At 41.0% G+C, this 12,746-nt stretch overlaps 1 protein-coding gene across 1 annotated transcript; it reads right to left on the bottom strand.

Moving 5' to 3' along the window:
• Positions 1-5,825: 5,825 nt before the first annotated feature.
• KPNA2 (karyopherin subunit alpha 2) lies at positions 5,826-12,262 on the bottom strand. Its single transcript, XM_054846175.1, has 11 exons — positions 12,179-12,262; positions 11,256-11,368; positions 11,021-11,158; positions 10,507-10,595; positions 9,418-9,686; positions 8,172-8,266; positions 7,812-8,075; positions 6,963-7,196; positions 6,693-6,875; positions 6,439-6,588; positions 5,826-6,337 (listed from the first exon to the last, which is right to left on the bottom strand). Exons 2-11 carry the CDS (start codon positions 11,328-11,330, stop codon positions 6,245-6,247), a joined length of 1,590 nt encoding a protein of 529 aa, XP_054702150.1. The 5' UTR covers positions 11,331-11,368; positions 12,179-12,262; the 3' UTR covers positions 5,826-6,244.
• Positions 12,263-12,746: the final 484 nt, after the last annotated feature.

Raw genomic sequence — 12,746 nt, 5'->3', positions numbered from 1 at the left:
AATTGTTTTTATTAGAAATTATTAGATGCCCATTGTCAGTCTTCCTTAATCACCTTTGATTTTCTTTTATGACTTAATTTAAATCTTGCACAGTTGCTACCATTCCTCCTCTACTTATGTTTTCCTTTTCTAATCCATGTCTGGCCACAGGCTGCAGGTGTCGATATACACTGAAGTACAGATGGAGTAATAGCTTCAATTTTAGGAACTATATAAAAGAACCTTTCTACACAGAAGAAAGATTCCTGCCTAATTCAAGGCAAATTTTGCAAAGCAGTTCTTCAGAAACGGAATGTGGATGTCCTGTCTGTCCCATCCCCCCCCACCTTTTATTTTCCTATATTGGTAATGTTCTCTCTGTTCTAAGTTATATGGACTGCAGCAATGGTTTTTCTTTTTAGCCATTAGGGGAAAGGAAATGACATATGGAGAGAATTCAAGTCCCTCCTCATTCCTAGAGAGTCTATCCAGAAAGTTAGTATGCTGAGCTCTGTCCAAGTGTCGTTTCCTGCTCAGAATTGGGAAGGGGAGCTGGGGGTGGGAAGAGAGATGGATACGTAACACTAAATTGCTGCTTCTGATTAACAGCAACATTCTGCAAATGATTTCACAGCGTTGCTTTGAACAGAATTGAACCTCTGCAGCCCAAATATGTGTAGCAATCCACTGATGAAAGAGCTATTTTTACATCTGTTTCATATAGCGGGTAAAAATGAAGTGATTTGGATGATGGAAATGTGCCTTGGAGATTATTCAAGATTTTCTGATAACTTTGTACATCCAATCTTCCACATGCCCACAAAGCATAGTTACATACTCCTGGTATTATAACTATTTTACCACTGTGAACCTATACACAAAGCAATCTGTTACAGATAACAAATTAGGCAGCTTTCTGCTAGTTTTTTAATATATCTCTAAAAATCACACCTTCAAAAGATGATCCCATGATTTTCATTTCATATCGTAATGCAAATTGAGAAAGATACAAAATAAAGTAGAACGCTTCATTATACTGCCTCTTTTGTTGAGCTCATAGGTGTAATCCAACCTCTTCCACAGTGAAATCAGTGCCATTGATTTTGCTTTTAGTATGTCAGTCAATTGAAACTCCCTTCCTGATGTATGATTTATACATCATTTCTTGATTTGGCCCATTGTTTTATTTAAATGATTAGCACAACATTTTAATGTAGTCAAGCAAGTTCTGCTTAATAAGAATTATCAGGATTTTTCTCCTTCCTGCTTTAATTTTTCTCTTCTCTCCTCATCCCTTTAAATCCCAACTTCACTTCCCTCCCACTAATGACACTCCCTAGGGCAGTGGGTGAACTGCAACCTGGAAACAGGCCATGGCTCTTCCACGAAATCTTCTGGCTTCTGCGGAAGAGCGTCCATTTCCTGGAGCCAGTCTGAGACAGACAGTGCTCTGCAGTCAGAAACAGGACTGGAATCCAGTGACCCTTATTCCATATGAAGTGCTATGAAACTCACGGCAAATCAATTCTTTCCTAGCTGTTTACACGCGGAGTTTCTGCCTGACTCCTGTCAGTGCCATGATCACAAAGAAGGAAGTGTTTTCCAAACACAACAACTTCATATGTTTGTAGCTTGAGTGTTCTTCTGGATGCTTTTTTTTTCCTCCTGGATTTTGCAGTTGGGTTGGGTACATCCCTCCCAACCTTAGGAGGAGTCACCTAATTCCGTTTTAGACTTTTCTCCTAACACGTTCCCCTGAAGGTGAGTCAAACTTAAGTGAGAGTCTCAATGTTTTCCTCTACAGGCCAAATATCACCAGCCACAGTTAACCTTGATCAATTACTTCTGTTTTGAATAACAGTACTTTTCCCCAAAATTGTACACACTCCCAAAGCTTAGACCTGTGCTTAAAAGTTATGCTGTACCTTATTGCAAAAGAGATTCAATCCTGCTGGGATAATCCTGTATTTTGCAAAAGGATAATTGCTACTAGAGGTACCATGGGTTAACTAGAGGAATGGACATCAGGATTCCCAGGCTCCAGGTTAATTCTACCAGCTACTTTCTGGACATCCGTGGATAACTGTCTTGTATCTCAGTTTGCTCTGCTGCAAAATAGATTTAGAAACAGAAAAGATCTGTGAAATATTATTGGCTTTTCCTATAAACTTACAGCTGTTCTTTTTTCTTGATATACCACTGTAGTTCTGTGCAATTTAAATCATTCTGTATAGAGTAGCAGGAAGCAGCTTTGCTTAAGACACTCTTTCAGTCTAAAACACAGGGAAATAAAGAATAAGTTTCTCCTAATTTAACCATTCCTAGCTTTTCCACAGTTTAAACTGTTCCTCCTGTAGTGGAAAGTGAACAGACATGCTATTGAACAACTGGACTGCAAAGTCCCTGTTCTTCTTTCAGAGCCTAGCATCTTCAGAAGCAGCAAGTGGAAGCAATCACGCGTGCAGCATCTGCTAGCATCAGAATTTCAGAGATGGTTCCGTTTGCTGGGATCTTAGACTGAGATCTTGCCATCACTCCACAGATAAAATAGCATTAGCAACAACTGCATTTCAAGCCAGTTGATGTCAGCAGGGGTCTGTTATTGTTGCTCTCAGCACAGAGGAGTTGGCAGGCTGACACACAGGCCACCAGATATTTATTCCAGCCCTTGTCCTGAATTAAGCATTTGCCAAATAAATAAGGCTAGCTCTTAAATCTGGCTGGGCAACATGAAATCACCCCAAAAACCACCCAACCAACAAACCAAAACCCAGGAGCAATAACAATTCTCCTCTCCTTTTTTGCTCCTACCACTTTGTTAAGCTAGAGACACAGCCTAATGGGTGACTATGATCCTAACCTCAGAAATAGTTTGCATTTTCTTAGAATAAGGAGTGACTCACCCCAGTCACTTACTCATAATCACTGTAGATTGTTGCTTGTGGAAATACATGCTGCCAAGAACAGGGCTCATTGGTGGATAGGCTGAACACATTTTTCTTGGATAAAAACAAAGTCTCAGTCCCCAGAAAGTTAATTATTAAGCCACTGAGCTGTCAGGCATCTAGAGAAGAATTTGAGGTGTTCTATTATTAACTCAGTATATTAGATAATTCTGAAACAAGTACTCCAGGAAAAAAGTAGAGATAACACTATTCAGTAAGTTTTCTGCATTCCCATCCCCTTTTCTATACAGAGATAGAAAACTCAAATTAACTGCATAGATGCTAAAAAACAGTTAAAGCAATGAGTTGTGTTTTAAAGTAACAGTACCTTTAGATAGCACTTTTAAAACATCATACTTTATAGTTGATATCTGATCTGGTTAAATACTTGGGAATTAGCACATATATGTTTTCTGTAACTACAAGAGGTGCCCTGAGGGCTTTTCTCAGTATTTTCTTAATAGGAAAATGAAGCACATAATACCTGAGTGGTCCAGGCTGGGTGAAACTCCACAGCGATCCCTTCAAAGACTGTGCGATTGCCTGTAGCACCCTCTACCGGAAGATGCGATATTTTACAGAGTTGGAAAATTAAAATTACTCAAGAATTCTGAATTATGCTTCACAAGTCATTGTGTCATTGCCTTTATAAACACAAGCATAAAGCATGTGGAAGCAATTATTTCATTTATGAAAACTGACTTTGCATAATTGCTTTTATATAGGTTAATTCTTTCTGTTCTCTACAGTTATGCAGAAAACCATGATTTTGTAACTGATGTTTTCGGGTCAAAGTTGGAGGTTTAACAACAAAGCAAAGGACACACAAGGCTTCACTGCAGCTAAGAGCCTTATTTGGTTGTTTCCCCCCCCCCAAAAAAAAAAAAAAACCAACCCCAAACCCAAACCCCAAAACAATAAAAGCTTTGGGCATTGCCAGGCAGATGGTTCTTCCCACTCTGCATGGGTACTGCTAAGATGATACTGCAGCACCCTTGGGCCCAGAGTCTGGTATCTGTTGGTGTTAGACTTGAGTTCTGCTCCTCAGTCTGGTACTGCCTACAGCTTCTTCTGCAGGTGCTAGGTGCCACCTGCAGTCTCTCCCATTAGTCAGGCAGGGCTGGGAATATGCTGCAGCCACAATTCAGTCTCACCCTTCCTTTGGCAGCACAGGGACAGGTGAGTAACACTGACATCAACTTCTCAAGCAGAAGATGCAATAGGGTTACAATAGCCATTGGGCTGATTGTCTTCAAAGACTCCTACAATAAAGCTTATTACTTGCTACAGCTTTGTCTTAGGGCAAAGAAAAAGCAGTTAAAGTGGTACAGTCAAAAGTACGAGGTCATCGTTAATCAGCTCAGAGATACTGTGATTTTTGCAAGACAATATTTTGTGACATGTAAAACCTGCAAACCCATTGATACACCAGTGACAGTAACAAGTATCTCAACCATGTTCTGAGCTGGAGGAAGGAACTCATGGTTTATATCATCCAGCAGAAGTATGCTTATGCTGGTGAGTTCACAAGTGATTCCCCTGCAGGAACCATCACTGCTGCTAACCATTAGCCAAGATATGAATGTATATGCAGACAAGTTATCTGCTACCTTTTGTAAGGTTATCACCATCCAGCAGTACCTAAGATCCAAGCAAGTGGCTTGCAGAGAAATCTGTGGGTGCATATGTAATCATCAGCCTCCAGTTAAAGAGGTACCATTTTTCCAAGCAAATGTGAAATAGGTGGTAGTAGATCAGCACCACAATAAAGGCAGTGAGAGTGGTATCTTTTACATTAGCAATAAGTCCTTAGTCTTAGGAAGCAGTACATGAGAATGGTAATCTAGGCTTAGAAAGAATGTCCTTTTAAGATTAGGTATTCTTAATGAAGAATTTAAAGAGAATTACACTGAAATCCACCTATATATGCATATGCACTCCAAAATAGACTTGAAAGCACACAGTACAGACTAATGCACAAGACCAAACCAGATTCTTTCATCAGGTTTGCTTAGCAGAGTACAAGGGCTGTATTTTATTTTTTTTTTAAATGAGGACCAACGTATATGGGAACTCCAGGACAATTGCTTACACATTAGAATTTTTTCCTACCTTTTATTAACAATTGAAGAGATATTTAGCATATAACACTGAAGTGACATGCTATGCTTAAAATATAAGTTATGCTTATGAAAAAAATCTAGCCATGAAAAAACTGACCTCTCCTGCACCATCATATTAAGAGCTGGAGGCTCAGAGAGCCCAGTCAATGTAGTTATTCAGACACATTAACTCCTGTCAGTTTCCAGTTAATGAAATAGCTCAATCCAAGTTTTTCCAAAGAGCCAGAAAACAGGACTATGCAGGTCTTTCTCTCCACCCACTACTCCCCCAAAACACCACCCCATACAACCACCTTTGTAAACAGAGTAGGTTACTGTAACAGTTTAAAAACATAAGGGCAACAGATTCCAAGATGAGGCCTTCATTTTTGCTCTCCAGAGCAGGCAACTGCTTCAAAGCATTTCCTGTGCTCTATGCTAAAGCTACCTGAACATACTTACAATTGATACTTACCCCTGCTCAACACTATTACTTGCAGTTAATTAGTGCTACTACAATCTTTAAGTATTTCTCTAAAAGGTAGAAGAGCTTAGCTCAGTTGTGAACAGGGTAGAACTAATTGGATGTCTGCAAGAGATATATGGAGAAGCAGCAATTTGTTTGTTCTGCAGTAACAGAAGCCTGCTAGACACAGAAGTCAGAGCTTGGTGATCAAGCTGTTTTGAAGTCACCACCTTCAGAATATAATCTCTCAAGGTCTAGACCTGAATTCTTGCCATTATACATTTTGATTAAGTATATCAGTTACCTTCTAAGAGAAGAATTCACACAGTTCAATTTGATGTACTGATATCACTTTATTGAACTTAAAATATAAAACCTCTTTAAAAGCCTACTCAGTGTGTTGATTACAGCAACAGGTTATGTAGAAAGCAATAGGTTACAAAGAGGTTTGCAGAGTAGTGGCTTAAGCTTTGCAAGAAGCCTGTATTGCCTACTTGCATTCTTATACCTGACAGGGACAGTAACAACCAGAAAGAGAACAAGTATTTACAAGTTTCTCAGAAAGAACAAAGTTTACAGTTAGAAATTCATATAATATGTACAGTTTTGAACTGTTCAAGTATGTTTCAGTTGGACAAAGTGCTACAGGTCACAAACAACACAGTAGAAAACCAAGAGGAACTATTAAGACAAAGAGGCAGCAGTCATTTGTGTGCCAAAAGACTTGTAGGTGGTTGCAGTATATGCAAGACCTAGAAATTGAAAGTATCTGGAGTACTGCCCTGAATTTGGAAAGTGTAGCTGGCAGCAGTAGATTCTGGTACAACATTCTGGTCGTCTTCCTCCTAGAAGAAAGAGAATAGTTTTGAAAGAGCAGTAGCATTTCAACTTAGTAGTCAGTGCTAGAATAGAAAACAAAAGTGGAAAAAGTCCTGGAGCCACTTACTTCTGCTGAGAAATATTTCTCAATCAGGGTGGATGAGGCTTTGTACACTTGTTCATTTTCATGTGACTGAAGAGCTTCAATTTTGTCTAGACCGCCACACTCCTCAATCATGAGGCAAAGTTTTTCAGTCTCATTAATCTTTTCAGCAGCCTGCAGGAAACATGGAATAACCTCAGGAAAGATACATGGCACTAGCTACTGGAGAACTATTAGAAACACCTTGAACAGTGATTGAGTACACTGCATCCACATACCAAGAAGATATTAGAAATAGCATCCAGAATAACTAGTACAGTTTTGCTGTCTTTAGCTGAGAGGAGATTCAGCAGGGGTTCAACAACACCAGCCTGAACAAGATATACGATCTGGTCAATTGTTCCACCACTTGTGTAGTTAGTCACAGCCCACACAGCTTCCTTTTGAGATTTGAAATCCCCCTATGAAGGCAAAAACAAGGTATTTAAAACACAGACAGTTGTAGTAATAGTAAAAGCCTCAACACAGTAAGTAGAGTTTTTGTTTACCTTCCTCAGAATACCGATGAGATACGGTACAAGACCATGGTCTACAACTTGCTGAATCTGATCCTGACGTCCAGCAGTGATGTTGGACATTGTCCACGCTGCTTCTTTCTGAATGTTGTTTTTATGATGAGAAAGGAGACTTGGGAAGACAGATAGTGCTCCTGAGTCAATAACAATCTGCGTCTGCTCATCAGTACCAGTAACGATATTTCCTATGGCTCTTAATGAAGGAGTCTGAAACAAATATCAAAATAGTACCTAGGAAAATTTATATAATCTCATCTGTTTTAACAAATGCAGCCCCTCCGCTCTAGCCTTCCCAGTTAACAGCATGGTATGCTACATCCTGATGAGTTTTAAGCTCCTCACTAGCATTACATATGCAGGTGTTAAGCATACCAGGACTGCACACCTTCCAAGGCCAATCTGCAAACAACTACCTATGACAGAGCTTAGGAAAACCATCTCTTAAGTACTAATGCAGTTTTATTATACTGTAATGATAGCGTGCAGAGTCCACTTCTAAACACTGTCCCTAGAATTCAGATTTACAACAGTAGTTCAGAGTTAAAAAGCAAGTTTTAGAGGATGTTGACTGTTGTCCTGGCATGTGTGTTAAATTCAATGATTGTGTAGAATAGCTTGATAGTCATCAACAGTAATAGTCTATGCCTCACATGGGGCAGTGTCCAGGCAAGATAGAAGCTCAAGGATTACCTACACAAAACCTGGAGCAAGCACCAGATTTGTGTAAATGAATGGTTCTTTTCATACATGGACACTATTCTAACTGCAGTTTTATTTATGACTCAGATCAAGCAACAGCAATCTGCATGTCTGATAGCTTACCATTATTGGCAGTTCGCTACATCCCAGGAGTTTCACAAGTTGTGGCACCAACCCAGTTTTCACTACAACTTCTATCCTGTCATTGGAACCATCTGTTAGATAGGAGAGTGCCCAGCATGTGTCCGCTAACACCTCACGATCATCATGGTGCAAGAGCCGAACAAGAGTTGGGAGAATCTGCTCAATAGCTTCTATGGGTGGCGCAGGATTCTTATTACGACACAGGTTTGAGAGGGTCCAGGTAACATTGCGTAAATATCCAGACTGCAAGAGTTGAAATAAATGGGTAGCAACTGTTTAGTTACTTGAGCTCTTTTGCTCACTTACTAGTAACTAACTTGAATCATACTGCACACTTACAGCCAGAGAAGAGAGATCAGGAACAGCTAGTAGACTCAGCAGAGGCTCAATTGCACCAAATTTAATAACCAGATCTCTATAGGTAGAGCCATCCCCTGAGAAAATAAGGAAAATAGTCAGGTGAAGACCAGAATAGAGGTATGTGTGCATCCAGAATCATTATGTGCTGGAGGATGAATGCCTCTACTGCTTAAGAAGGGCTAGATGAAATAAGAGGACAACAGGACTACTGCCATGGTTAAGTCATGAGACAAGCATGTGTTTTTCTAATCAAGCCACTGAGCTTAATTTTTTTTTTCTGTTGGAAAATGAGGTAGTTTTAGCATATGTTTTCTACACAGCTTTTCTTAGAGTTCGTAACTAAGTAGGGACTTACGTGTTTCTTTGAAACCTTATCTGAGCCCTACCACTAGAACAGAGCTCTTCCCATAATATGGGACTTCAAATGCATTATCATCATTGGTTGCATAATTGGGTTCTATAGTATAGTGCTAAAGGAATGTCAAAGTGTGACCGAATTCTTCTATGGCAAGGTACAAAAAATACCTTATAATTCAGTTTAAAAAAAAACTTTCAGGACAAACTTTAAGAAAACTCCAATCAAATGAGCTTTTACTGAGCTCATTTTCTCTGTGTGAAGATTTAGTATTCTCTAAGGCATAGCTGTTGGAAAGCATAAATATATTTTTGCTGTATTAACTAAATTATTAATTTTGATCAGCTTTAAGAATGGGATCCAACACTGGCAGATCAAGTAATCCTGAAAGTTGCATGAAAAATTTCAGCATTAAATACTTCCACATCAGTAAATAGTTGTTTCAAAGCAAGGAACATTGGCCATCATGTACACAGTTATGCAAGCCATCTGCTTCCTCCCTTTCCCCTTCTAATCAATGAACTCTGCTCTGTGTTGACAAGTCATAAAAACATCCAGTGAGATATGTGAAAAAGCCCAGTGTTGTAGCATGGTTATATAGCTCTATCAATACTGAACTGAAATACGGAAGCAAGCCATGTAATACAACACATAGACTGCCAGGTATTGCATGAGATCTTCTACCAGGTCTGAAGATAAAGAATTGTTCACAGCATACTCTACACATTGAGGAGCATGTCTTTACTTGAAGAGCATTAAGGCAGAGTTCCCAAGAAACTCAGCATGCTGCATGACATGTCAGTATTAGCATCCTCCTCTATTGCAGGCCTGGTCCCTTATTTAAGAGAATTGCATAGCATATTGACATACCTGCAATATTTCCTAGAGCCCACACAGCCTGTTCACTGATGTGAGTATGAGGAGAGGCCAGTAGTGAGATAAAGGCTGGAATAGCCCCTCCATCTACTACTGCCTTTGTCTGTTCTGATGTGCCAGAAGCTATGTTGGTAAGTGCCCAGGCAGATTCAAACTGAATAGGACTACAGTCTGCTCTACTCAAGAAGGAGACAAACTTTGGAATCAAACCAGCCCGAATTATGTTGTCTATTGGGGGCTGCTTTTCTCTTGAGAGGAGTTTCCTAAGGAGGAAGACAAACAGAAAGCATTATTTTTGCCTGCAGAGATCTGAAAAACAGATGAAACATTCTAAAAAATTCCATTTTAAAAAATAAAATGTTCAGCATTGCCTTAACATTCAGAGAAGGCAACACAAGACATGAAGGAGAAATACAGACAAGCTGAACACTAGATTCCTAAACCTCTGTTAACATTGGTTTTGGCATGTCTTCACTATGTGAGAGCTTCTGCTCAGACCTTGAAATAAAGCAAACCTTCAAGAGTCATAATACATCTGACTTGCTAGAGGTTTCTCAGCAGACAGGTTAATGACTGACAGAAGCAGCACTGCAGCAATTTACAAGCTTGCTAAGGGAGATTTTAGATTTGGAAAGAGAAAGGAAATTTGGTATACTTCAAAACCCAGAACAATGTGAACAGTAAGATGACTGAGGTGGATCACTGCACTCAAATATTACAGTCAAGTGTTAACACAGTTTAAAGATTTTTTTATTTTGCTGTAACAAATGGTTTATTATTACTCCTACAAGATAGACTATTGTTTATTTTGCCACCTCAAAACCACTAGAAATAATTACTACTTCTTAGTAAAATGTTCAGGCACTTTAAACATTCAAAAGCCACATAGTCTCAATAAAATTATGACTGAGTTAAGTGTACATAAACATTGTATATAAAGCTGACTCAGGTGTTTGTTGAAATACTGTCTGATAAGAGCCATAGCTGCTGCCATAAGCAGACACTTAAGGTCATATTCTAATTCTTTTACCTTGCCTAGTTATTGGCTTGCACAGCTGAATTGGTTATCTCTAAACTCCTTACCTGGCAGCTTGAGTAGCCTGTAGCTGAAGCTCCATATTATTACTATTAACTCCTTTGACTATTTCTTCAACTGACCAGTGTGCTGAAACCTGTACAAAAAAGTCACATGAACACTTTGTTGGGAGAGGCATATGTCTTCATGACCGTGGAGGCCTTCTATACAATACTACAAGTAGATCTCAGTTTACAACCACTTCCTTTATTAAAAGATTATACCACTATGTCATACCCCAAAACCTCATCAGCTACAGCTTTATCTACAGTTATTTGATCTACTGAAAGCTTATTAATAGAGTGCTTCACACCACTAGTTACACTGATACAGTTGGCTTAAAATGTAGCTTAGGCAGTTGTGTTTAACAGTGTTGTCCTTCAGACTTGGTAGTATAGACTTAAGTTGGTAACATATACATACTCATGCTGGACACAGCGCTACAATGAATTCATACTGGTGAGGTTGCATGAGCTTATATTGCAAGACCTCCAAGTGTGCCTGTTCCAAGTACGTACTTACCTGATTACTCCTGTTTTCCTGAAGGGGAGAAGTAGCATCATCTGGTAAAGTGCTAACATTTCTTCTTTTAAGCATCTGGTCATCTTTCTTAGCTTTCCTCAGCTCTACATTAACTTCAACACGCCGCCTTCTCATCTCCTGAAGGATATACATTCATTGTAAGTTCTTGGCTTTTACAACTCATGTTTAAGGAGATGATGGCTAACTAAAATACTAATGGCATCAAAATACTCACTGTTGAATCCTTTCCTTTGTTCTTGAATCTGTTCAAGCGAGCTGCTGCTACATTGGCATTCTCATTAGTAGACATCTTGCTTATTATTGGAGAGAAACTGATAAATAACAAGCCTGAAAACACAGCAAATAATAAACATCAAGTTTACTCCACAAAAGTTAAAAACTGAGATCAATGCTTGGTAACAACAGATGCTTGTCCATATTAGTTAGAATAACAGCCTCCAACTTGATCAAAGATACTGGTAACATTACAGCAGTCTCTTTAAATGCCTAATTGTTACAGCAAGCTCTAGCATTAACACAAAAGCAGTAGACACACATACATCATTTTATGACACTTCCAGCCACAAACAATATCCGAGTCATTGTTTGTAGGAGCAAAATTAGTCTTCCTTCCCATAGACAGCACATATACACTTTTAAATACTGTTTTCACTGTGTCATACCTATATTGCACAGGCACCCCATCCAGTCCCACCTCGACCCCCACTTTGATGGGAACAGCGAGATCTCATACTGGGAAGGTCCCCCAGGGGGGACTTGCTGTGCCGGTGCAGCCAGCACACAGTAGCAGCCACCCTGGTAGCGAGGCAAGCCCTGCACCTTGGCCACCTCCAAGGTGACCCTCTACATAAGGGCTGGCTTCATTTCGGCCCCAACTCAGCCGAAACTCACAGCCCGCTCTGGGACACGCCAGCCCTGTCAGCCCCACTCCAGGTAGTGACCTGTGTCTGCGGAGACCCGAAAGGCTCCGGAGGGAGCCCCTCGTAGGGACTGCAGGCCTGCCCTACCGCCCAGTCCCTCCTGACAGACCAGCGCAGGGACTGCACCCCAGCCTTCTCGCTGCCGCAGGCAGGCAGGCAGGCAGGCAGGCTCACTCGCTCTCCCTCCCTGCTCCCACCGCGCTCTCCCTTCCTGCACCTCCACCGCAGACTCCACGCACAAGTCGCCGTCCTGCTGCCACCGCACTGCTCCCAGCCTGCGAGCACGCTACCACTACCCCCGACCGCTCCAGGCGGGATTTAAATTTCCCGCGCCCTCGCCCTGCTATTGGCCAGTTCGAGCCATAGCAACATTCTGATTGGTCCGTTTGAAATGCAGCTCATCTCGCGAGAAAGGGGAACGAATCCCCACGGTACTCCCAGAAGGACAGGCTAGACGTCACGTATTCAAATACTTGTCCCCGCCTCAACACTACAACTCCCGGCATTCAACGCGCAGGGACGGTGCCGGGCAGACCGCGGTGCTCCTGCCTCAGGGACAGCGCACGGCATGCCGGGATTTGTAGTTTTACACGGAGGGGGCTGGCTCTGCTGGGGGCCACCCAGGGAACCAAGAGGGCTGGGGGGGTCGTGGGGCTTTTGGCTCCCCCGGGAGGGATAAGGACGGGGAGGTTTTCACGCTCTGAGGGGTTTTCGGCAGTAACGCGCCCTTTCCTCACCTACAACCTAATTTCTACCTCAGTGACTGTCAGGTCACCACAGGCTTT

Source organism: Grus americana, chromosome 18 (assembly GCF_028858705.1).
Source record: "Grus americana isolate bGruAme1 chromosome 18, bGruAme1.mat, whole genome shotgun sequence".
In the NCBI taxonomy this organism is placed as follows: Eukaryota; Metazoa; Chordata; class Aves; order Gruiformes; family Gruidae; genus Grus; species Grus americana.
Note: the sequence above shows the minus strand (reverse complement) of the source record. Positions and strands in the feature narration are given on the sequence as shown.

What these genes read in the sequence shown, in the direction of transcription:
- KPNA2 (XM_054846175.1), bottom strand. Translation starts at nt 11,330, where the DNA reads ATGTCTACTAATGAGAATGCCAATGTAGCAGCAGCTCGCTTGAACAGA. An exon ending in CAGGCTACTCAAGCTGCCAG is followed by an intron (nt 9,687 to 10,506) that starts GTAAGGAGTTTA and finishes CTTCCTCCTTAG; the next exon opens with GAAACTCCTCTCAAGAGAAA. An exon ending in CTATTTCTAATATCTTCTTG is followed by an intron (nt 6,589 to 6,692) that starts GTATGTGGATGC and finishes TGTTTCCTGCAG; the next exon opens with GCTGCTGAAAAGATTAATGA.